The sequence below is a fragment of the Ranitomeya variabilis genome, chromosome 1, assembly GCF_051348905.1.
Source record: "Ranitomeya variabilis isolate aRanVar5 chromosome 1, aRanVar5.hap1, whole genome shotgun sequence".
NCBI lineage: Eukaryota > Metazoa > Chordata > Amphibia > Anura > Dendrobatidae > Ranitomeya > Ranitomeya variabilis.
Window position 1 is genome coordinate 341058782 of NC_135232.1, and position 24014 is coordinate 341082795.

Sequence of the window (24014 nt, forward strand, 5' to 3'; positions counted from 1 at the left end):
CTACCAATATCTATTCAACTGAAGGCTGGAAAATAGAATTTATTATTATTATACATTTTTGTAGCGCCATTTATTCCATGGCACTTTACATGTGAAAAGGGGGCAAATAGACTAATACAATAAACATCAGCAAAAAACAAGGCACTAACAGGTACAGAAGGAGAGAGGACCCTGCCCGCGAGGGCTCACAATCTGCAGGGGATGGGTGAGGATACACCAGGAGGGGGTAGAGCTGGTTGTGCGGCGGTTCAGTAGATTGAGGTTCACTGCATGCTGTAGGTTTGTCGGAAGAGGTGGGTCTTCAGGTTCTTTTTGAAGGTTTCTATGGTAGGCGAGAGTCTGATGTGTTGGGGTAGAGAGTTCCAGAGTATGGGGGAAGCACAGGAGAAGTCTTGGATGCGGTTGTGGGAAGAAGAGATAAGAGGGGAGTAGAGAAGATGATCTTGTGAGGATCGAAGGTTGCGTGTAGGTAAGTACCGGGAGACCGTGTCGCAGATGTATGGAGGAGACTGGTTGTGGATGGCTTTGTATGTCATAGTAAGGGTTTTGAACTGTAGCCTCTGTACTATAGGAAGCCAGTGAAGGGCTTGGCATAGGGGAGAGGCTGGGGAATAGCGGGGAGACATGTAGATTAGTCGGGCAGCAGAGTGTAGGATGGATTGGAGTGGTGCCAGAGTGCTAGAGGGGAGGCCAAAGAGTAGGAGGTTGCAGTAGTCAACGCGGGAGATGATAAGGGCATGCACTAGTGTTTTTGTGGTTTCGTTGTCGACGAATGCACGGATCTGGGAAATATTTTTGAGTTTGAGACGGCAAGAGGAGGCAAGGGATTGGATATGTGGTTTGAAAGAGAGGGCAGAGTCGAGGATCACCCCGAGGCACCGAGCATGAGGGACTGGGGAAAGTGAGCAGCCATTGACATTGATGGATAGGTCTGGTGGAGGGGTAGAGTGAGAAGGGGAAAGATGATGAATTCTGTTTTGTCCATGTTCAGTTTTAGAAAGCGAGCAGAAAAGAAGGTCGAGATAGCAGACAGACAGTGTGGGATTTTGGTCAGTAAGGAGGTGAGGTCAGGTCCGGATAGGTAGATCTGTGTGTCATCAGCGTAGAGATGATACTGCAAACCGTGGGATTCTATGAGCTGTCCCAGGCTGAACGTGTAGAAAATAGAATAGAAAAAAAGCAAGAGTTTGGATGCCACTTGCATGCTATAAAATACAAATCCCATAATTAATTTATTGAAGTTTCATAACTTTCTGTGCTGGACAAAGTTATTAAGAAAAAGAGAAAATCTAGTTACTCTTGAAAATGGTGTTACCTGGCCTGAGAAAGGTCAGACAAAAAGTGTCTCCTTTTAATATAAAATACAAAAAATTCCTCAGGAAAAGTTAGCCCTTTAGTTTTTGAGTTTTTGTTTATTTTTAGACAATTCTTTCTAACTTTTCTCAACATTTTTGAAAAGTGACAGAAGGAATTATCAGGCGTTATAGCTCTTTAGTGCCTGTCACCTGCTTTTAGAGTCCTGAAGAAGACCAATGCCAAACAATGTAGCAATAAAAGGGGAATCTATCAATTTATATTCAGTCAGTTGTGCAGCTCCACGTGCCTGGGGAAAAAAACTGGTGACATGTCCAAACTGAGCTTTTATGGGCTCTGTTTTTCTCTATTTTAAAGGGAACATGTCACCAGGTTTGGCCGATTAGAGACATGGCCACCACTTTTCAGGGCTGTTGTATAGCATTCTATAATGCTGTATATAAGCCCCCAACCCAATCTGTAAGAGAAGAAAAATAACTTTCATTATACTCACCTGGGAGAGCGGTCCGATCTGATGGGTGTCGCTCTTCTTGGTCCGGTGCCTCCCATCTTCTTGCGATGCCGCCCTCCATCGCTTCATCATCCACACAGGCTCCCTGGAATCGCTCTCTTGCACATGTGTACTTATTTGCCCTGTTGAGGGCAGAGTAAAGTCCTGCAGTGCACAGGCGCTGGGTAAGGTCAGAGATCCCCAGCGCCTGCGCACTGCAGGACTTTGCTCTGCCCTGAACAGGGCAAATTAGTATGCCTGCGCAGGAGCGCAATTCCGGGGAGCCTGTGTGGATAATGCAGGGACGCTTAATCCACCTGAAGCAAGCAGGAGGGCGGCATCACACGAAGTTGGGAGGCGCCGGACCAAGAAGAGCAACTTCCATAGGACCGGGCCGCCCTGCAAGTGAGTATAATAAAAGTTATTTTTCTTCTCTTACTGGTCGCATCCGGGGCTTATATACAGTATTATAGAATGCTGTATATCAGCCCTGAAAGTCAGTGGCTGTAACTCGTATCGGCCAAACCTGGTGACAGGTTCACTTTAAGCTACTTAGAGATGAGAAATAATAGATACATTGTGAGAAGAGAAATACATCCAGGCCTTATGTTTAGCTCAGAAGCTTATAGTCAGAGACTTTCATGTTCTATAATATCCTGTAATGCAATCATAAAATGACCTGTCTTTAGAACAAACATGGGAGTATAGGAATATGTTAGAAATTCCTGGAGATGAGTTTGCTTCTTTGTATGACAGAGATCAATTCCAAAGTATGTAAAACTACTTTTAGGCATTTCACTTCTAAGAACATAGAAACATGTATTTACACCACCATACATCTGAATAAGGGTATTTCCACAGCAAGCACAATGCCGGTCAGGTGGGGGAGACAGTCTATTTAGGTTCCTATGTAAATAGTTGTTGTTGTTGCATCATTTTGGGGGTAAGATAGTGAATTCTCAAACATATTTGTGCCAGTTTGCTCAGTGGTCCATGTGCCCCATATTGTTTATTTAGATAAAAAGTAGAGTGTAGCGAAAAGGACTCTGGTCCACCAGCCACGTCGGTAGTCTGTGGCCGCTAGACTAGAGCCCTTCAGAGATCCTACCTGCTGGCATCTCCAGTACCTTTTCCAATTAGTATGCCCAGCACTGTGTCTTGTGTACTTCATGCCGCAACAATAACCTTCTGCCAGAGCTTCTAATCTAAAGAGATGCCGGCAGGTTCGAGGCGATTTGCAGCGCTCTGGTCCAGGAACCACAAACTATCGATGTGGCCACTGAACCAGGATCCTGCAAATCTTTTTGCTCATTTTTAATACAGAGTTAATGTGATAAGGAAATGGCTCTTCAGCGTACATATCTTTATCTAGTATTACAGTATAGCAGCCAAATTATCAATAAGTATTAATCTGTGTAACAATATTATCTTATTTATCCTATAGGAAGAGGATGACCATTGAAGATAGTTTGCATCACCCATGGATTAAGGTAGGAGCACTAACTAATATTCATTTGTATTCTAACATATCTGTCAAACTGCTAATTATCAGTGTAGTATTACTTGATGTCCATTGAAATAAATTCTTGTCTGTTCTGTACAAAAAAAAATGTTCGTAGCTACCGTATTTTTCAGACTATAAGATGCACTTTTTTCACACACAATTTCGGACAAAAATGCGTCTTATAGTCCAGATGTACTTAACAGGAGTCCCATCCCAGGCTGATGCGCTGCAGTTTCGCAGATGCTCAGTGATGCGGGGGTTCCTCCCAACATTTTGTGAAATCTCGGAGTCCCCATCCATCCATCCCAGGCTGATGCGCGGCAGTTTTGGAGATGTTCTGTGGTGCGGGGGCTCCGCCGACGTTTTGTCAAAGCCTGGAGCCCTCACACTTCCACTGCTGTAATGGAAGAGGCAGAGGCGGCGCATGTGTAGATTGAGATCTCGGGAGACCTAGCGTCTAAGGCAGTGTTCCCCAACTCCAGTCCTCAAGAGCCACCAACAGGTCATGTTTTCAGGATTTTCTTTGTATTGCACAGGTGATGATTGCATCACCTGGACAGGCAAGCATTCAATCACCTGTGCACTACTAAGGAAATCCTGAAAACATGACCTGTTGGTGGCTCTTGAGGACCGGAGTTGGGGAACACTGGTCTAAGGTATCACACTAAATGTTACCTGAGGAATAGCGGCAGTGATGAGCAGCATGGAAAGGTTGTGTGTGTCACCCGCCATGTGTAACATGTCAGATGTGTGCGAGTAGATTGGCCGGACAGGCGACAGGCTTTTTATGTATTGGTCTTCCGGAAGTTGTGTGCTATAATGCTTAATAGAAACACATACTGTACTTTGGTGCAGATCAACTTGCGACATGTCATATTGTACTTAGCCATCCCCAGAAGGAGCATTTTTCTACTTCACAACAAAGTTAAATTCAATTTGTAGCTGCACATGTATAGGAAGCTGTACTGATATTCATTGCGCAGGGAGGGTTAAGCTGGGTATGGTATGAATCCATCTTGTACCGTACGGGGCAGCGTTATTGATGGAGTTAATTTTCCTAAGTGGCAACGTTCTTTTCACTTCCATCATGGGAGAAGCTGAACTCCATCTTACCTTGCAGCTTATTGCGGTGGTAATAACTGGCCTACATTCGTGCCCCTGAAGTCTCATTGCTGACACCTAAATCTCTCACTTTGGCTCCTATTCCCGCTCTGTCATCTCTTTCACGTTAGCCCTTTTATTACTCACAAAAACACTGCAGTGTGATTACATCTATTGTGAGGACTTTTATTCTCCAAATGCTTTAAATAAACCCCCCAATGGGTCGAAGTCGCAACTGTTCTGACTCTTTGTAAATTTGTTACAGCCTAAAGACACTCAACAAGCATTGAGCAGAAAAGCCTCCGCCGTGAACATGGAGAAATTCAAGAAGTTTGCTGCTCGAAGAAAATGGAAAGTATGTCTTTCTTTTTCTTTGAGTACATGCCAACAGGGTTTCATCTTTAGATGGCATGATTTTATTGTTTGTTAGTGCCTATTTATTATTTCCTGGAAAACATTATTTGGCTTCTTTCATGCGCACGTATAACATCTACGCATGTATAGCTGGTGGGTTATGTTGATGGCTTGTATTCATGAGAACGTGGCCGTTGAAGAAGAACCTGTCAAACTCTTTAAGATGTCACTGTTTATTATCTGGTTGGTAGGTGTCTACAGTAGATGTAAAAAGTCTACACACCCCTTTTTAAAATGCTCATTTAATCTCGTAAAAAAAAAATCATACCTAAATGAATAATTTCAGAACTTTTTCCACCCATAATCTGTGTAATTCAATTGAAAAATAAATTAAATCTTTTTTGGGGGTGGAAAAAGAAGAATAAAGAACTTAAAATGTATGTGGTTGCGTAAAAATGCACATAAAGGTGGAAAAAGAAGTCACCAGGTCACCTATGTTTCCAGCTTGGGATTTTGGAGAGCCTGGAGCAGAAGCTGTTGTAAGGTGGTGATTGAAAAAAAAGAGGTGGGGTTGTCCAGCTCGGCCCAAATGGGATAAAATTATCACTTTATTTCAGTCATTTAAAGGTCATAGAAGTGTGGTGACAGGATAGTGATACCGATGCATTTCAAATGCGTATGTGTTCTTAATTAGGATGAAATTCCACATACTATGTACTGCATCATAATTAAGAATGCATATAGCGTTTGAAATGCGTTGATGATCAGTATCGTTTCACCACTCCTCTATGAATTTTAAACATTTCGGATGTAGCGCTAATTTTAACCCATTTGGATTGAACTGAATAATCCCACTTCTTTTTTTCAATAAGCATGCACACCCTTAAATTAATATGTTGTTTAATTACCCTTTCAAATGTATAACAGCTTTCGGTCTTTTTTTGGTAGGAGTCTATCAACTTAGCATTTCTACAGTTTGCAGTCCTTACCCATTCTTCTTTGCGGTAGCTCTCCAAATCTGTCAGATTGTGAGGGCGTCTTCTGTGTAGCCCTCTTTAGCTCAACCCACAGATTTTCAATTGGTTTTAGGTCTGATCTCTGGCAGGCCATTTGAAAACTTTGATCATCTCCTGGCGAAGCCATTCGCTTGTTGTTTTGGAGGTATGCTTATGGTCATTGTTGTGCTGAAAGGTGAAATTCCTCTTCAGCTTTTTAGCAGCGGCCTGAAGTTTTTGATGCAAAGTTGACTGATATTTGGAACTGTTCATAATTCTCTCCACCTTGAATTAAAGCATCAGTTCAAACTATGGAAAAAAAGAACCTCTGAACATAATGCTGCCTCCACCATGCTTCACTGTGGGTGTGGTGTTTTCCCACATAATTTTGGCAGACTTAATGTAGGTTTTTGCAGAACATAGCCAAGCTTGAATGGGTTTCTTTGTAAGAAAAAGCTTCAGTTTTGCCACAATACCCCACAGGTCAGACATTTGAAGAATTTGGGAGATTTTTGTCACATGCAGTACACAGTCAGTGCTTGCAAGAATTTGCTGTAGGCCTCTTGACAGCCTCCGGGACCAATTTTCTTATAGTCTTTTCATTGGTTGTGGAGGGACTTCCAGTTCCAGGTAATGTCAAATTTAAGCCACTTCTGAATGACCGTCTTAACGGTGTTCAATGGTATATCTAATGACTTGGAAATGTTCTCTTTTCCTGATTATTATTATTATTTATTTATATAGCACCATTAATTCCATGGTGCTGTACATGAGAAGGGGTTACATCAATATACAAATATCACTTATAGTAAACAAAACTAACAATGACAGACTGGTACAGAGGGGCGAGGACCCTGCCCTTGCGGGCTTACTTTCTACAGCAGTGTTCCCCAAGTCCGGTCCTCAAGAGCCACCAACAGGTCATGTTTTCAGGATTTCCTTAGTATTGCACAGGTCACTGAATGCTTGCCTGTCCAGGTAATGCAATTATCACCTGTGCAATACTAAGGAAATCCTGAAAACATGACCTGTTGGTGTGTTATGATCTGGTGACCTTGGAGCCGCATGAAAACTTTCTCTGGAGACGGTGGAACCTGTACTGACCGCAAATCCTGACCTAACACCGCAACTAGAAGTAGCCGTGGGGTGTGCCTAACAAACCCTAGACACCTCGACACAGCCGGAGGACTAAATACCACTATAGATGGAAATAGGAATGCTATCTTGCCTCAGAGCAGACCCCCAAAGGATAGGCAGCCCCCCACGAATAATGACTGTGAGTAGGAGAAGAATAGACACACGCAGGTAGAAAACAGGATTTAGCAAAAGAGGCCACTCTAGCTAAATAGGAAAGGATAGGACAGATTACTAGGCGGTCAGTATTAAAACCCTTCCAAAAAATATCCACAACAGATAATACAGAAAGTTCCACAATCTAACTAAAGACATGGAATGTATATCTGCCACTCCAGAGAATCCAACAAGACTGAGAAAATACTGACACAATCTAAGCTGGACAAGAAAACACAAAGAATAGCACTGAATTGTGAAGCACACAGCATGTGTGCCACAGGAAAAAAAAAACAGACACTTATCTTTGCTGATTTGGCAGAAAGGCAGGAGAAACCAGGCAGAGGTCCTTCACCTCCCAACAACAATTGACAACTGGCAAGGACTAATGAATCCTACACACCTAAATACCCCAGTCAGAACTGCAATCAGCAGACACACCTGACCAGGACTGCAACCCAGGGACAACTGCATTACCACCTACTACCACCAGAGGGAACCCAAAAGCAGAATTCACAACATTGGTGGCTCTTGAGGACCGGACTTGGGGAACACTGTTCTACAGGATTGATAACTTTCAGCAATGAGATCCATTTGCTGTGTTGTAAGCTGTTTATGGACCATGGCTTCTGCATAAATTGCAACAAAGAAAATGTCAGGAAACTTCTACTAAAACTGGTAAACTGTATATGGGGTTAATCAGAATCACTTTAAATGATGACAGCTATGTACTGACTACTATTTATGATAAATTATAAGAGGGTGTTCACACTCATGCAGCCACATTATTTTATTTTTATTTCCCCCCTCAAAATGATTGGTTTTTCAATATATTTGTACAGATTAAAGGGGGACTTTAGGGATATGTCCACTTGTTAAGTATTTGCTGCAGACTTTTCTGTATCAAAAACGGGTTTCTTTAAAGCAAAAACACTGCATAAAATCCACCTGTTGTTGTGTGTGTTTTGGTGCATTTTCCCCATTATTTGGAAGGGGAGAGAAACACTGCAAACACGATGAAAGAATTGACATGCTGCAGATTTTAAACTGCTCCAAATCTGCAGGGAAAAAATAAGCAATATGTGTATGGTGGAAAACGTGCTGAAATGATCCTTTGTGGTATGATATTTTTCATCTAAGTTTAACAGGCATTTTAACAGGGGTGTGTAGACTTTTAATATCCACTGTATCTATCCATGTGATAGTTATCGTTCTAAACATATATACACAAACACTATACAACAGTGCTCTACAAACAGTGGATGCGTGAATTGTACTAGTGCTACACACTTTGTGATTTATCTGTTTTATCTCCATCTATTTCATGTTTGTCTTATCTTTTTAGCTGTCATATTTGTATAAATTCCCTGGCATTGAGCACTGTTTCTCATGCATTCAGTCCATATCTTTTCATTTTCTTTTCAAGCAATCTGTCCGCTTGATATCCCTGTGCCAAAGACTGTCAAGATCATTCTTGTCAAGAAGCAACATGAGTATAGCTCGAAGCGATGACACTCTTGTAAGTAATCAATATGTATGAGAAAATAGTTTTAGCCATGTAATATGTTAAAACTTAAAAAAAAAATAAAAAAAAGTATATATATTGTTATTATAATAATTATTATTAGGGATGTCACTAGGATATCCAATCAATTGTTATTGCGAGGTAATCTGACTACTAGGACCCTTACCAACTCTCAGGATACAAGGACCCTTTATATTTTATATAGAGAAAGCAGATGCAGATATTTATACTATAGGAGCCTTTTCTGTTTATGACAGATGTTATTTTAATGGGAATTTGTTAGTAAGATCAAACCCCCACCCATAGCGCATATATGGACATGCAGGTCTCTGAAATGTAACTCCATCAACACCCTTCTATCTTTAATCTGTTGTTGCATTCGTGAATAATCTGTGTTTAATTATTATGCAAATGAGGCATTAAGTGCTCTGGGCATGACTGAGCACTTAAGGAGTCACTGCCTTCAGAGGTTGTTTCTCACCAAGCTTCTTAGGCTTGATTAATAGCACACTGTGTCTGTGTGACATCAGACACCGAGCAAGAAAATCAGACACTGAGCTACTGTATCAATCAAGCTAAAGAATCTAATGCAGGGTGGGAAATCGCCTCTGGAGGCAGTGACTTCTTAAGTGCTCAGTCTTGCCTAGAGCACTTAATGCCTCATTTGCATATTAATTAGAATTCCAATTATGGTACTTGGTAATGCAGAAACATTGAGAAGATACAAAGGTGTCGATGGATTTACAAACACCTGTGTGCCCATATATGTGGTTTGGGAGATGGGTTTATTTATTTTTTTAAAGCTATCTGCACACAGTATCTTTTTTTTTTTTTAGGCAGGGCCGCTTCAGGGAAACGCCAACCGTCATTTTCTTGAAGCGAAATTGCCAGTGTTTTTACGTCATTTTTTACTGTAAAGAATGAATGTGTCACTTCTTTTAACGACTTCAAGGATTCCAAAGTGTGGAGCTCTCAGTAGATGTGACATGAGACAGAACACATACACCGCAATGTTGTTCTCCCATTCTGGGCATTATGATCAATTTATGGGGGCGCTTTGGACAATCTCTTCTTGTCAGCATGGTCCTTAATCCTAAGCGGAGTGTCACCCTTCTGGAGTCCCAATAATGGTCTGCTGGGAATTCTGGCCAGAAATGTCCAGTTTGTGTCAGAGCTGACGAAGGACGCAGTGTATGCGTTCGAAATGCATTGCTGTTCCTGTACCATCATGGATCAATCTTTTTAGCTTTTATATATATATTTTTTTAATAAAGTTGGAAATGTTATTATTTTAAAATGGCTCTTCTAAACTGGACAAGCCCTTTAATACCAAAAGAGTATTATTTAAAAGTATGGTGTCTTTTCTTCACGAGCACACTACTACTTGCCCCCAGCTTTCTGCTAAGCAGATGGAGGTGTGTTCTTGAGGATTTTGGCCGATCGTCACGTCTCCTGCTCAGACTGAGCGCCCTTCCGTGCAGCTAGCAGGGGCAGCTCTGGGTTTAGAAGCAGCGTCAGAGTCGTGCGAGCAGCTTGTGAAGCATAGCGTCTGCAAGCAGTGCTGGCTCCGTACCTGGGTAACCGAGCCTTCTGAGACTGCAGGGTGGTTAGTAGTCTAGCCAATGAGCTGTGCACTATAGCATTAGAAATCCCTTAATTCTTGGAAAAGGAGATGAAATTCCGAAGAGACTAATGCTTGCTGCCTTTTTTTTTTTTCACATGGACATTCAGTAAAAAAAAGAGCCCAATTTAATAACATTATCTGAGTGCTGTCGTATTTCCCACAGACAACACTTGGACCAAAAATACGGTCATGTGAACATAGCCTTATAGATAGATAGAAAAAACCCTCTGAAAACCCTTGATCATCATTGAGTGCAATGTCCATGTGCTCAGATAAGAGCGGTTTTATCTCTGCTGTTAGTTGCCACCTCGACAGCAGCATTTTGGTCACTAAGTAATATCATTTGTATGCCAAAACCGGGTAGAAATCTTTCCAGTATACTTTATACAGGTTCTGCTTCTAGGTTTCCTAGTTCATCTCTTTTTGGACAATGACTGATATTGCCCTACACCATGACTGCCCTTTTCCTGCAGTACCCTGTCTAATTGATCAAGTTGTATGATGGATTTCGTCTACTACTTTGATCTGTTCGTAGCACATTCTGTTGTATATTTTATAGTTTTCATCAGCTAAAATGTTTAACAGGTTTGTCCAGGATTAGAAATAAACGGCTGATTTCTTTCAGAAACATGGGCTTTGTCTGGTATTTTAACTCGCCCCTTTTTGAAGTGAATGAAACTGAGCTGTAATGTTCAGAGGTGGTGGTCTTACTGAAAGACCGCAGCAATGCTTTTCTAATTCTGGACAGTCCCTCAAAGTATGTGACACTCCTGATTGGAGGCAAGCTATTGTATTCCTTTTAATCTTTAAACGCATTTACCATAATATAAAAAGTGGGGTAAATAAATGTGTATGTCACTTCGAATTATCGGCCTGAGTGAGTAACCAAGAAGTAATGGACTGATAGAAGGCAGCATGACTTAAGGATCAGACTACGCAGGGTTTGTTTGTAGTCTGTTACCATAGAGACAGATAGGACTGCATAGTAGGGGAAGAGGCCAAACCATAGGATAGTTGTAACTAACAGTATTTGCAATGTTTCTTCATTTTAGTAATTCATTGTAGAATAATAATGGTTTGATAACCCATGACCCTGACCATATGAAACATTTAACACGTGCATAGCATAAGACTATTTGACAGGCCATTCAAGGAATCTGCATACATTAATCAATTAAAAAGCTTCAGGTTTTTGTTTTTCCAAGGGACTCATCCTTTCATGTGCATGCACAGCGACACCCAGTCAGTATTAACCCTCCCAGCCCTATCTGATTGATAGGTCTCTGTCTATGTTCTAACATGTGAGCGACCGGTCAGTCAACTGGAGTGAGTAGAGAGAAGCCACCTGGGGGCCCATCAGACTAATCTGGACTCTAAAGTCCCTGGCCTGCTTGTCAAACTATGTATTTTCTGAAATGCCGTGGCGATAGTTAATGCTGAATCTAAACTTGTTACTATCATTGCAGGATGAAGAGGATTCCTTTGTGATGAAGGCCATCATTCATGCCATAAATGATGACAATGTTCCAGGTTTACAGCACCTTCTGGGTTCTTTGGCAAACTATGATGTAAACCAGCCAAACAAGGTAATGTGTTCTACTATATCACCCACATAATGTAAATGTAATGCTAAACAGCTTCAAAGCAATCAATCGGAAAAGGGCTGCCACCATTATTGCCACTTACTGACAAAACATAGCTACTTCTTGCCACATTTGGATAAGTAGTTCACTCGCACTATTGTTTGGGCTCCTTTTACACCACATTTTAGTATCTTTTGAAATCTACACATTTTATATTGTAAACAAAAAAACTGATAAAACGTGTCTGTTTCCACATATTTTTTATATTACAAATGGGTACCCCAAGTACCCTGACAAAAACATGCGGTGAAGCAGGCCATCATAATGCTGGGGCAGTTTTCCGAAAATAGCTGGATTTTGCTGTAGTAATAGCAATCTAGTAAAAGTTCATCACGCTATTTCTTTTTGTGATCATTCTGCATCCCTGTGTTTCAGCATGGTACCCCTCCACTATTAATAGCCGCCGGCTGCGGAAACATTCAGATGCTGGAATTGCTAATTAAGCGGGGAGCCCACATTGATGTGCAGGATAAGGTCTGTGTGTATTCATGTTCTTATTTCTTACACATATTATATATGTATTTTTAGCAGATCTGAAGGGTACATGTAGATTCCTGCCCCACTGAAGCTGGTGCTTCTGTTAATGTTTTCTCATTCATTTAGGCTGGATCCAATGCACTGTACTGGGCCTCCCGGCATGGCCACGTGGAGACATTAAAATTCCTGCATCAGAGCAAGTGCCCACTGGATATTAAAGATAAGGTGAGGTTTTTGCTTAAAATTGTGCAGCACATTTCCAAATCTGCAGCTGCCCATTCTGTTGTGCAGTTGTCACAAATTACCGCAGTGCATTTTTTCCCGTGCAATGATGAAATCTGTTATAAACGAACATGCACTTATTTGTTTACACAGGAGTTAAAATCTTATGGGTAAAATTGCAAAGAATTTCTAAAAACAAATAGATTTGTAATTAACTTGTTATTATTGTGAGCAGCGATAAGTGTAGGATGTGTCCCCTTCCCCTGGTCTGGTAACCATGTATTCAGGCACTTTTGGTGGGATATTGGTAGAACCCTGCATTTATTGGTTCCAAATACTGCTTTATTATTAGGCAGGGACCCTCTGCAGCTCCTTTGCTCCTATTCTAGGACACAGCAGCTGTTTCCTTTCTATAACCTTCGGAGACCATGGTCTTTACTTACTCACTATCATAGCTTTTTTTTCATGATATTTTTTCTGTATCTCGCCTGATATACCACTCATCTCCTGGTTACTGGGTCTTACACTAGCCCCACGGCATAGTCATTTGGACTTTATTTGAATGGTTATAGGGGTGATTTTGATGTGGGGGACACCCACTACTGTATTATATGTGTTTGTACATTTTTTTTGAAGTTTATTCATATATATTTATATGTTCACTACCATTTATACTCGCACATATTAGTTCAAAGCTCTTGTGATCTTTTGCAGCTAGCCACTTGCCAGTGTTTTCCATTCGTTATAATTGCAACAGGGGAATACATGTATATCACTCTCCTTTGTGATATAATGTTTATGTGGTTTTAATGGTTTGTTTTTTGGTGTAATAAAGTTGGTTAATTTTTTTTATATACTTCATACTCCAGCGTCTTTCTCCTTCTTTGATTAACTTAATTGCTTCATGCAGGATGCAGCACCCTATCTTCAACTTATTGTCTGAATAGTGGTGCACCCAGTACTCTATATATTCCAGTGTTAAAAAGCACTGCATTTTCTTCTTTTGTATAGTTCACATTAAATTAAAGTTGCCTCATAAGTGGCTATTAAACTAGGTTCATCTACACTGCACCTGCATCCTTTCTTCCCCACCTCCACTTATTTAGACTTTTTGTTTCCTCATAAGTCAGGAGAAACCGCCCTTCATGTGGCAGCTCGATACGGACACGTGGAAGTTATACAGTACCTGTGCAGCATTGGATCAAATCCAGATATTCAGGATAAGGTAAGGATGTCTAGGAGGCACGTAAGATGCAATCATTTATTACACTGATCCAATTGCTCTGCTACAATGATGAGCTCATTGGCTGCGCCGGTTTGTAAGACTGATATGGTGTTTTATACTTCGACAATTCTTTTTCTGAAGACTTGTACCCAATAGATTCATGTCTGCTGAACCCACCGATACAATGATTATTGAGACTATCCAACTAGAGATGAGTGAACTTATTCAGAAAACGTTCGCCAATCTCAAAGTCGGTACAAACTTTGCACATTCAGATTCGTGTTCGGATTCCCGAGCATTTTCCCTAAAATCATCAAAATTCGGCCAAAGCTTGGTAAATCATCAAGTTTCCACTTAGGGCACTTTCAGGAGTCAGTGTTTCCGGTAGCAGCAGGGGCCACAAAACATCCCGCACACGTGCACACTGATGGCATTCGTCATCGCTCAGGCCACAGAAGCCAAGGTCTCCTGTAACAGAATTAAAATAATAAACAACAATATTCCTTACCTGTCCACAGAGAAGATAATCCATTTGTCCTGCTCTTTTTGCATGATGCGACTTTTTACAGCATGCCATCCAGCGGAGACACTGAGCTGTGCGTGCTTGAACTCCCATAACCTGACTGATGTCACCGTGAGCGTGAGAAAGTTCTCACGCCTGCAGTGCCATCAGAAAGGTCCTGGGAGTTCACAGCCAATGAACTCTGTTCAACTCACTGACATCAGTGTGAGCGCTGTTACAACTTTTAATATGATGCTCGTGCTGACGTCAGTGAGTTAAATGGAGTTTGTTGGCTGTGATTTCCCAGGACCTTTCTGCTCAGTGTCTCTGCTGGATGGCAGGCTTTATAGTTGCAGCATGCATCAATGCAGCCTGCCATCTAGATGTAGCAGAATTAGACCTGTCGCAGAACAAATGGATTATTATCTTCTCGGTGGACAGGTGAGGAATATTGTTGCTTATTATTTTAATTCTGTTACAATAGACATTGGCTTCAGTGGACTGAGCAATTAAGTGCGTACGGTTTAATTTGGATTATTCAAAGGATTGTTTGGATTTATCAAAGGTTTCTTTCAATTAAAGGACTTTATTTTCGGGTGGTGTTTTTTTTAATACAATATCACTATGAGGTTAGTAATGGGGTGTCTTATAGATGCCTCTCCATTACTAACCTCTGGGCTTGATGTCACTGGACAATACAAAGGTGCATCAACCATACAAATATGAACCCCACTTGCCACAGCCACAGGGCAAGAGGAAAGAGCCGAGCAAAGCACCAGATTTGGCGCATCTAATAGATGCGCCATTTCTGGGCGGCTGCCATTTTTAGATGGGGGCAGTATCTATGGCCTCTTACCAGCCTGAGAAATACCAGCTGTCAGCTTTAGTTTGGCTGGTTGTCAAAAATGGGGGGACCCTCCATGCCTTTTTAAAAAAAAATTATTTATCTATATAATTTAACAAAAAACAACGTGGGGATCCCTCTATTTTTGATAACCAGCCTTGCAAAAACCTGACAGCTGAGAGTTGCCACCCGCAGCTGTCAGTTTTGCCTGGCTGGTTATCAAAAATACAGCGGAACTCGCGTCATTTTATTTTTAAAATTGTTTATTTATAGCGCAATTGATGGGTCAATTGATGAAACTTTTCCTGGTGTCTGGCCCTAATTTGAGGTGTTTTTGCAGCTTGTTGGCCCCCCTGAAGGTGTTGTCTGTGAGTTTGAATTCAATGGTGTTTGACGTACATCAGGAATATCTGCACACATGGCCGAACCCAACCTTAAAAGGTTCTCTCATCTCTAGTCCCAACTCCCACCCAGCAGTTTATGGCATGAGAAAGAATAATTGAGCAGGTTAAATTTAATCATTGAATCTAAGTCACAGCCAGAAGGGGCTTTCATGTGTTTGAAGGAGTCAGGAGAAACAGCAGTGGGCTGAATAAGTGTTATTTTTAAATGTTTATGGCCAAGTCAAAATATCCCTGTTCTTTCTGAATAATTTTTTGCTTTGTGGTTTCTTTGTTTGTTCTTTTTAGTTCCTAAAACTCACAGAGCCAGAAATATAGCCCCCTCTTCCCCTTTGCATAACGTTTGTAAATCTAGTTTTATTAGTTAAGGTGGCATGTCCCCCCAAGAAAATGCTCACAGTGAATAGTTACGGACCATGTCCCTTTGGCTAACAAGTCTAGATTTACATACATGGAAAAAGGGTCCATATCTCTGGAGATGAGAGGTCCAGGAAGAAAAACACCTCCTTTTTCAGGGGAACAGCAGCTTTAAAACCAGTTATAAGAAATTCCCTTTATATGAAGGAGGAATCTGGTTGGATCCTATACACAGCCTTCCTGTATGCGCTGCTGTGTCTGCTACATTTTGTGTCTTCTCTACAGAGATATTCTCACCTAGAAGTAGGGTCTTTAAGGAAAGATATATCTCTTGGTACCGTGTTAGCCAGTGGATAGAAAAATATTTAGAATTGAGAGTCCTCAGTGGTTGATACCTTTTAATGGCTAACTGAAAAGATGGTAACAAATTGCAAGCTTTCGAGACTACTCGAAAGTAGTTACCATCTTTTCAGTTAGCCATTAAAAGGTATCAACCACTGAGGACTCTCAATTCTAAACATTTTTCTGTCTTTAAGGAAGAATTTCTCTGTAAATACATCTAATAGAATATGCCATATATTTATGCAGAATCTACTAGAAATCCACCTCTGTATTAAATTAAAGGCGTAACAGAGGCACAATTAGGGACCATACACCCCAACTCCGAGGTTGTACATCGCTTTAGTAGACCACAAGGCTGAAGCAATGTAATAGAATTTTTTTTTTTTGCCGTTTTCAGCCTTGCTTTGTGGCTAATAAATCATGAACATATAACAAAAAGGGTCTTGGAAGAGTGTGCTGATATTTGTGCCTGCAACAACAACAATAGCGTACCACGTTAGTATACATGCTGCCAGAAGCGTTAATGTTAATATACGTGAGCCATTTTCCTCCTACACCTCCTTGTCTTTTTACAGCGAAGCTGTCACTGATTATTTAATTTTATGTCTACAAGATCAAATTGCCCCTTAGATGTTGGGGAGAGAATATGCGCTTTCCAGATCGGAGATGTGTTTGCATGAGATATCACTCGTCAATTTCTGCTTAAATCCAGGCAAAGAACACTTTGAGTGGGAGACTCAGGCCATTTCGATCACAAATTGCTCGACACAAAGAGACACTATGAATCAAGCTTGATGCTATTATATGCTGCTGAAAGAAGCACGGGAGATCTTTTTACAAAACATTTTCCATGCAAATGTCTCTTAGCTTCCTCGCAGGGCTTTAAACAATCTAGTGGTGTCATAGAGCGCTTTTATGTACGGAGCATAATGTGCTGCACGATTTCTGGAGTAATTTTGTGACGGCGTGTATAGTGCGTGCCTACATATAGCAGCTCCTTATTATTATTGCCACGTGAATACCTATACACTTATACAGGCACCACACTGCGGTCAGGTATGGGCTTCAATAACTAATATCCCTTCTTTTCCTTGGTGTGCCCCTTGCAGGAAGAAGAGACCCCTCTGCATTGTGCTGCCTGGCATGGTTACTACCCGGTAGCTAGAGCCTTGTGCCAGGCCGGCTGCAATGTTAACATTCGCAACCGGGAAGGAGAAACTCCCCTCCTGACAGCCTCGGCAAGAGGGTACCATGATATTGTGGAGTGCTTGACTGAACATGGAGGTGACCTTGATGCAACAGACAAGGTGAATGATTCCCGTTGTCACAAATTACACAGAGGCTCAAGGGCCATTTATGTCTGTGAAATACATCGTACATGCCTAATCGACAGCGAGAAACCTGCAATTCCTTATAGTTAAGTCCTGGTAGTAAATATCAAAATATACCAGAGAACGCTCAGTGCCTTGGCCGCAATTTATACCTTTTCAGTACCGTGCAGAGTATGATTTCATGTTACACCACTCGATGAATAATTCGATAAAATTACAATCTTTTCACATCTCTGTAGGATTTCATATAAGATGGGAATATAGGCTCTGATTTATGTTTGTAGCCTTATAAATCACGAAGTTCACAACTAGTGATGAGCGAATGTGCTCGGATAACGTCTTACAAGCATCCGGGAGTGCTCATATATTATGTTCGAGTTCCTGCAGCTGCATGATTTGGGACTGTTAGCCTCAACGCGTTTGTTACTCAATCCCCATGGTCATAACCATGTCAACCTAAGATCCTCCAATGCCTGACCATGAGGAGAGAGACATAGTTAATCAGAAAAACTATACTACATTTCTAATTGGAGGGATTAGTGTAATATTATTAGTAAGCAAATATGAACAATTTGTATAGGTACATCAAAAAAGTCATAGGTATAAATACTATTAAAAGGATATGTACATAAAGAACTTGACAAATCAGGAGGTCATGCACTAAGATCATTCAGAAATCATACAGAAAAGAGATGCCTAAAAGACCATGTAACATGATAGTAATAAAATATATCCCGTATATACTCGAGTATAAGCCGAGATTTTCAGCCCATTTTTTTGGGCTGAAAGTCCCCCTCTCGGCTTATACTCGAGTCATACCCAGGGGTCGGCAGTGGAGGGGGAGCGGGGGCTGTCTAATAATACTCACCTGCTCCTGGCACGGTCCCTGCAGGTCCCTGGTTCTCCCGGCGCCTCAGCTTGTTCCTGTACTGAGCGGTCACATGTTTCTGCTCATTACAGTAATGAATATGCGGCTCCACCTGCCATAGGGGTGGATCCGCATATTCATTACTGTAATGAGCGGTACCATGTGACTGCTCAATACAGGAAGAAGCTGCGACGCCGGGGAAGCAGGGACTTGCACCGCGCCAGGAGCAGGTGAGTATAATGGGGAGGGGGAGCACAGCGCTGCACGATATTTACCTCTCCTCGTTCCAGCCGCCGCAGCATCTTCTGCAGTGACGCTCAGGTCAGAGGGTGCGATGACGTAGTTAGTGCGCGCCCTCTGCCTGAACGTCAGTCCTGAAGACGGAGCGACGGCCGGAAAGAGGAGCAGGTGAATATTGAAAGTGCCGTGGGCCTGAGCGACGGGAGGTGAGTATGTGATTTTTTTTTTTTATCACAGCAAATGGGGCAAGTGTCTGTATTGAGCATCTTATGGGGCCATAACGTTTGTGCAGCATTATATGGGGCATAGTAGTCTATGGAGCATCTTATGGGGCCATAATCAACGTTTGTGCAGCATTATATGGGGCAAATATCTTTATGGAGCATCTTATGGGGTCATAATCAACATTTGTGCAGCACTATATGGGGCAAATATCTTTATGGAGCATCTTATGGGGCCTTAATTAACATATGTGCAGCACTATATGGGGCAAGTGTCTGTATGGAGCATCTTATGGGGCCATAATTAACGTTTGTGCAGCATTATATGGGGCAACTATCTTTATGGAGCATCTTATGGGGCCATAATGTTTGTGCAGCATTATATGGGGTAAATATCTCTATGGAGCCATAATCAACATTTGTGCAGCATTATATTGGGCTAATGTGTCTATGGAGCATCTTATGGGGCCATTATTAACCTTTATGCAGGGTTATATGGGGTATATTTTAATATGGAGCATCTTATGGGGGTCCATCATAAACTTTATGGGGCGTATTTTGTATTGAGCATCTTATGGGGTCCATCATGAACTGTATGGAGCATTATATGGGGCTCCTGATTCAATATGGATATTCAAAAACACTTAACCTACTGATGTCTCAATTAATTTTACTTTTATTGGTACCTATTTTTACTTTTGAAATTTACCGGTAGCAGCTGCATTTCCCACCCTAGGCTTATACTCGAGTCATTAAGTTTTCCCAGTTGTTTGTAGCAAAATTAGGGGTCTCGGCATATACTCGGGTCGGCTTATACTCGAGTATATACAGTAAATCTTTATTAGACACATTTAAAAAAAAAAACAGCTGGTCCAAAGATTAAAAGGCACAAGTCCCAGCAAATGGTACAATAGACAATAAATGTCTAATAAAGATTTATATATTTTTATTACTATCCTCTTACTTGGTCTTTTATGCTCCTCTTTTTTTTATATATGATTTTTTTTTTTTAATTATTATTATTATTATTATTACACCTAATACATTTTAAACCAAAAAAGAAAAATAATTCCCCTAAAATTTAACTTTTAATAGTCATAAGGTAAAATTACCCATATATTAGGGTCAGAAGAATAACACAATCTTAACAATACTAAAAAGGCTAGATGTAAATATGGTGAGGGGGTGATCTTTCCCTTACTCACCCTACCTTACATCGGAGGTTGCACCCTAAGTTCGACATGGCGCCCCCACTCAACGACGGCTCTCCCTTATGACCCTAAAGGGAGGAACTAGCAAGAAAAAACCGTCACCAACACTAATAATACTTAAAGTGCTAATGTGCTTCTTAAAGTGCTCAACAAATAACTGCATCGGTATATTCTTTTTCAGAATAGGTATACCAGTCTTAATTCAGAATTAGTTTCTGTATACCATCAACAGTCTTATAACTTCTAATCTGTTCTAATAAGGTGCATAAGTGAGCAATGTAAGGAAGTTGTGTATATATATCAGATTTCAACAACTCTTACAGGGTTAATACCATATTATTAGGGGTACATTCCCCACTAGTAGCGCATATGATAAATAGGTACAAAATAGTCGTACCTGCTACCTCAAAATGACATTGTTACACTTAAATAATGAAAATACACCTCTCATACATATTTCCACCTGATGCTGATATTAATCATTCAATCCATAAAGGACAGTGGTCATAAAAACAATAATGAAGGATGTACTCATCCAGTTAGCTGCCCATCCCGGGGTAATAAGCCAGGGTTCATCAGGGGTAGGAAAGGGGGCTTCTCTCAACAAGCTATTGTGAGCCGCATCTCGTCATGACCGCTCACAATAGCTTGTTGAGAGAAGCCCCCTTTCCTACCCCTGATGAACCCTGGCTTATTACCCCGGGATGGGCAGCTAACTGGATGAGTACATCCTTCATTATTGTTTTTATGACCACTGTCCTTATGGATTGAATGATTAATATCAGCATCAGGTGGAAATATGTATGAGAGGTGTATTTTCATTATTTAAGTGTAACAATGTCATTTTGAGGTAGCAGGTACGACTATTTTGTACCTATTTATCATATGCGTTACTAGTGGGGAGTGTACCCCTAATAATATGGTATTAACCCTGTAAGAGTTGTTGAAATCTGATATATATACACAACTTCCTTACATTGCTCACTTATGCACCTTATTAGAACAGATTAGAAGTTTATAAGACTGTTGATGGTATACAGAAACTAATTCTGAATAAGACTCTCGTATACATATTCTGAAAAAGAATATACCGATGCAGTTTTTTGTTGAGCACTTTAAGAAGCACATTAGCACTTTAATTATTGGTGTTGGTGACGGTTTTTCCTTGTTAGTTCCTCCCTTTAGGGTCATAAGGGAGAGCCGTCGTTGAGTGGGGGCGCCATGTCAAACTTGGGGTGCAACCTCCGCGGTAAGGTAGGGTGAGTAAGGGAAAGATCACCCCCTCACCATATTTACATCTAGCCTTTTTAGTATTGTTAAGATTGTGTTATTATCCTGACCCTAATATATGGGTAATTTTACCTTATGAATATTAAAAGTTAAATTTTAGGGGTATTATTTTTCTTTTTTGGTTTAAATATTTAATATATACTCCGTTGTACAATATTTTTGGTCTAATTTACACCTAATACGTACTGAGATAGCATCTTGGAGATGGGAGTACCCCTTTAAGTTTAGCAGCAGATTGCCCACTGAATTTATGGTGGGCCATAAATGTATTGATTTTTTAGGACATTTCCCCAGTGATTGATAATTGGATGATATGCAGATGATGTCTATGTATGTCCTCTGCTGGACGTACAAAACCGATATTATCAAAGCACTTGACTGTCCGACCATTGTGAGTGGGGAAGAAGTTTAACAAATGTCCAGTACTGTTTGAAGAGGAAAAGATTGATTACAGATATCACAAATTGATTGATTATTGCTGTTATATGGAAGAATCAAATCTCTAACCAGTTAACACTGAGTAATCACTGGATAGACGAGATGCTCATAACATCAAGAATGGCAAAACGTGCCGAGCATCTCCTGCCTGAGCAGTGTATTATTAGCGGTGACACAGGCAGGTTATGCAGCAATGCTGTCATTCCTCCACATTCCTGCACTGTGTGTCAGGTGTTATTGGTCTCATGATAGGTACTTTTAGGAGCACCTTGCTTGCATTGTCATGTCATTTCGATGAATCACAAGTGGCCTCTTTGTAGCTTATAATTACTTGTTTGTTTACATTAAAGGAGTTCTATGAGATTAGAAAAACAGAGCTGCTTTCATCCAGAAACTGTGCCACTCTTGGCCTTGGGCCATGTTTGGTATTGCACAGTGACCTCATTCTAGTATGTCATATTGGACTGCAATACCAGACACATCCCACAGACAGTTGTGTTGCTGCTTTTCTAAGCAGCCATGGTTTTATTATCTCATGCAATTTCTTAAAAGTATATATACACATACCATATATAATATGCATAATACTGTATATATGTGTATGTGTGTGTATTTGTGTATGTATGTATATACTTACATACATCATACACACACACACACACAATCGTTAGCCTAATAATCCCATAATTGCATTATGAGGCTGACCGATTTTTCTGTCCCCCTTTCTCAGGATGGGCACATAGCTTTGCACCTTGCCGTAAGAAGATGTCAGATGGAAGTAGTGAAAACCTTGATCCATCAGGGGTGCTATGTAGACTTCCAGGATCGTCATGGTAACACACCTTTGCATGTCGCCTGCAAAGATGGCAATATTCCGATTGTAATGGCGCTGTGTGAAGCTAGCTGTAATTTGGATATTACTAACAAGGTGAGCTGAGCCGCCACTGACTTTAGTGTTATATCTGATGCACGTCAACAGCAGTATCAAGTATGTGCTCAAATAAGAGAAGTCTGTGTTCTTCACTTACTTGTGCTAGTAATTGGCCTAACACTAGGCCAATAGTGGGGTCCGCAGAAGGCCCCTTCACTGCAGTACGTGACAGCGACATCCGTGTGTGTGGTTGTGCCTGGTACTGCAGCCTAGCGTTGTTCATTTGAATATGCAGAGCTGCAGCAGCAGCGGCGGGAGTACAGGAGTTGTTCCAATGCAGTGTAAAATCCCAGAGAACCTCTTTTACTTGTTGTATTAGAAATTATGGCCCTGATTCAATAAACCATTTTGCCATAATATTAGTGTAAACCAATTTGAAATTATTTAGGCACAGCTTACAGTTTGTGAGCACTTCCACCCGAAATGTTACTCCAACCAGGGACTGGCATACATATCTGGGGTAATTTGTGCAAATTACGATGAATTTGATGGAAGGGATTTCTCACCCCATATCCGACTTCACCTCTTCCCATTTTGGCGACTGGCATAAAAAAAACACCAAAATCACAATCTTGCAACATATCAAGGCGTCTTAGAACAGAAATCTGGTGAAAATGCTTTGATGAATCGGGGCCAACAGTTTCTGTTGATTTCTACTCTGTTCAACCTGGTTTGTGTAAAAATAATAGACCCTATGAATGTAATGAGCTCTGCCCATGTAAACGCCATTATTCAGCTTTTCAACTGTATAAACCCATATTGTGGTGTTTCTTGTAGCTATTTTTCTGCTGCTGGTTAATGATTAAGCCCAGATTTAGGTTAGAAGCCTAGTTAGTGAGTGCATGCTTCACTATGGTATCAAGGGTCAGCTGCACATTCACCTGTAACGTGACAAAATGGCTCACGCGTCTACAAAGGGTTATGTTTTTCCGTGACTTAACTATCGGAACTGATCTTGAATGTTCTTGTTTTTTTTAATACGGTTACTAATTGAATGGGAGTGTCCACCTTGTTTATGGTGGGCATCTTCTGCCTAAAGAATAGGGAGTGCAGTTGAGCAAATGTACACCCTCATTGCTATCCTAATTAATTATATTAGTCACTCCCATTTGGAAAAAGAGCCATTCGTATATATTAGGAAGTTCCTGGTAACGTCATTCTGCAGTCTATAGCTTGATGTGACCTCAAATGTCGAGTTCCAAAGTGTAACTTTTCCTTTGCTGTTGCATACATTGCAAATGAGGAATGCGCAGTCCTTCGGTACCTGCTTTTTT

The 24014-nt window shown here is 40.9% G+C and overlaps 1 protein-coding gene across 3 annotated transcripts in view; it reads left to right on the forward strand.

The window, feature by feature from the left end:
- The window catches only part of DAPK1 (death associated protein kinase 1), a 193887-nt gene that overhangs the window by 124696 nt on the left and 45177 nt on the right, over positions 1-24014 (forward strand). For all 3 annotated transcript variants that reach the window (XM_077299572.1, XM_077299560.1, XM_077299570.1), the window contains exons 9-17: positions 3249-3294; positions 4675-4764; positions 8475-8567; positions 11664-11783; positions 12216-12314; positions 12444-12542; positions 13666-13764; positions 17320-17517; positions 22540-22737. In XM_077299572.1, coding sequence (XP_077155687.1) covers positions 3249-3294; positions 4675-4764; positions 8475-8567; positions 11664-11783; positions 12216-12314; positions 12444-12542; positions 13666-13764; positions 17320-17517; positions 22540-22737 — 1042 coding nt within the window. The remainder of the gene's footprint in view (positions 1-3248; positions 3295-4674; positions 4765-8474; positions 8568-11663; positions 11784-12215; positions 12315-12443; positions 12543-13665; positions 13765-17319; positions 17518-22539; positions 22738-24014) is intronic.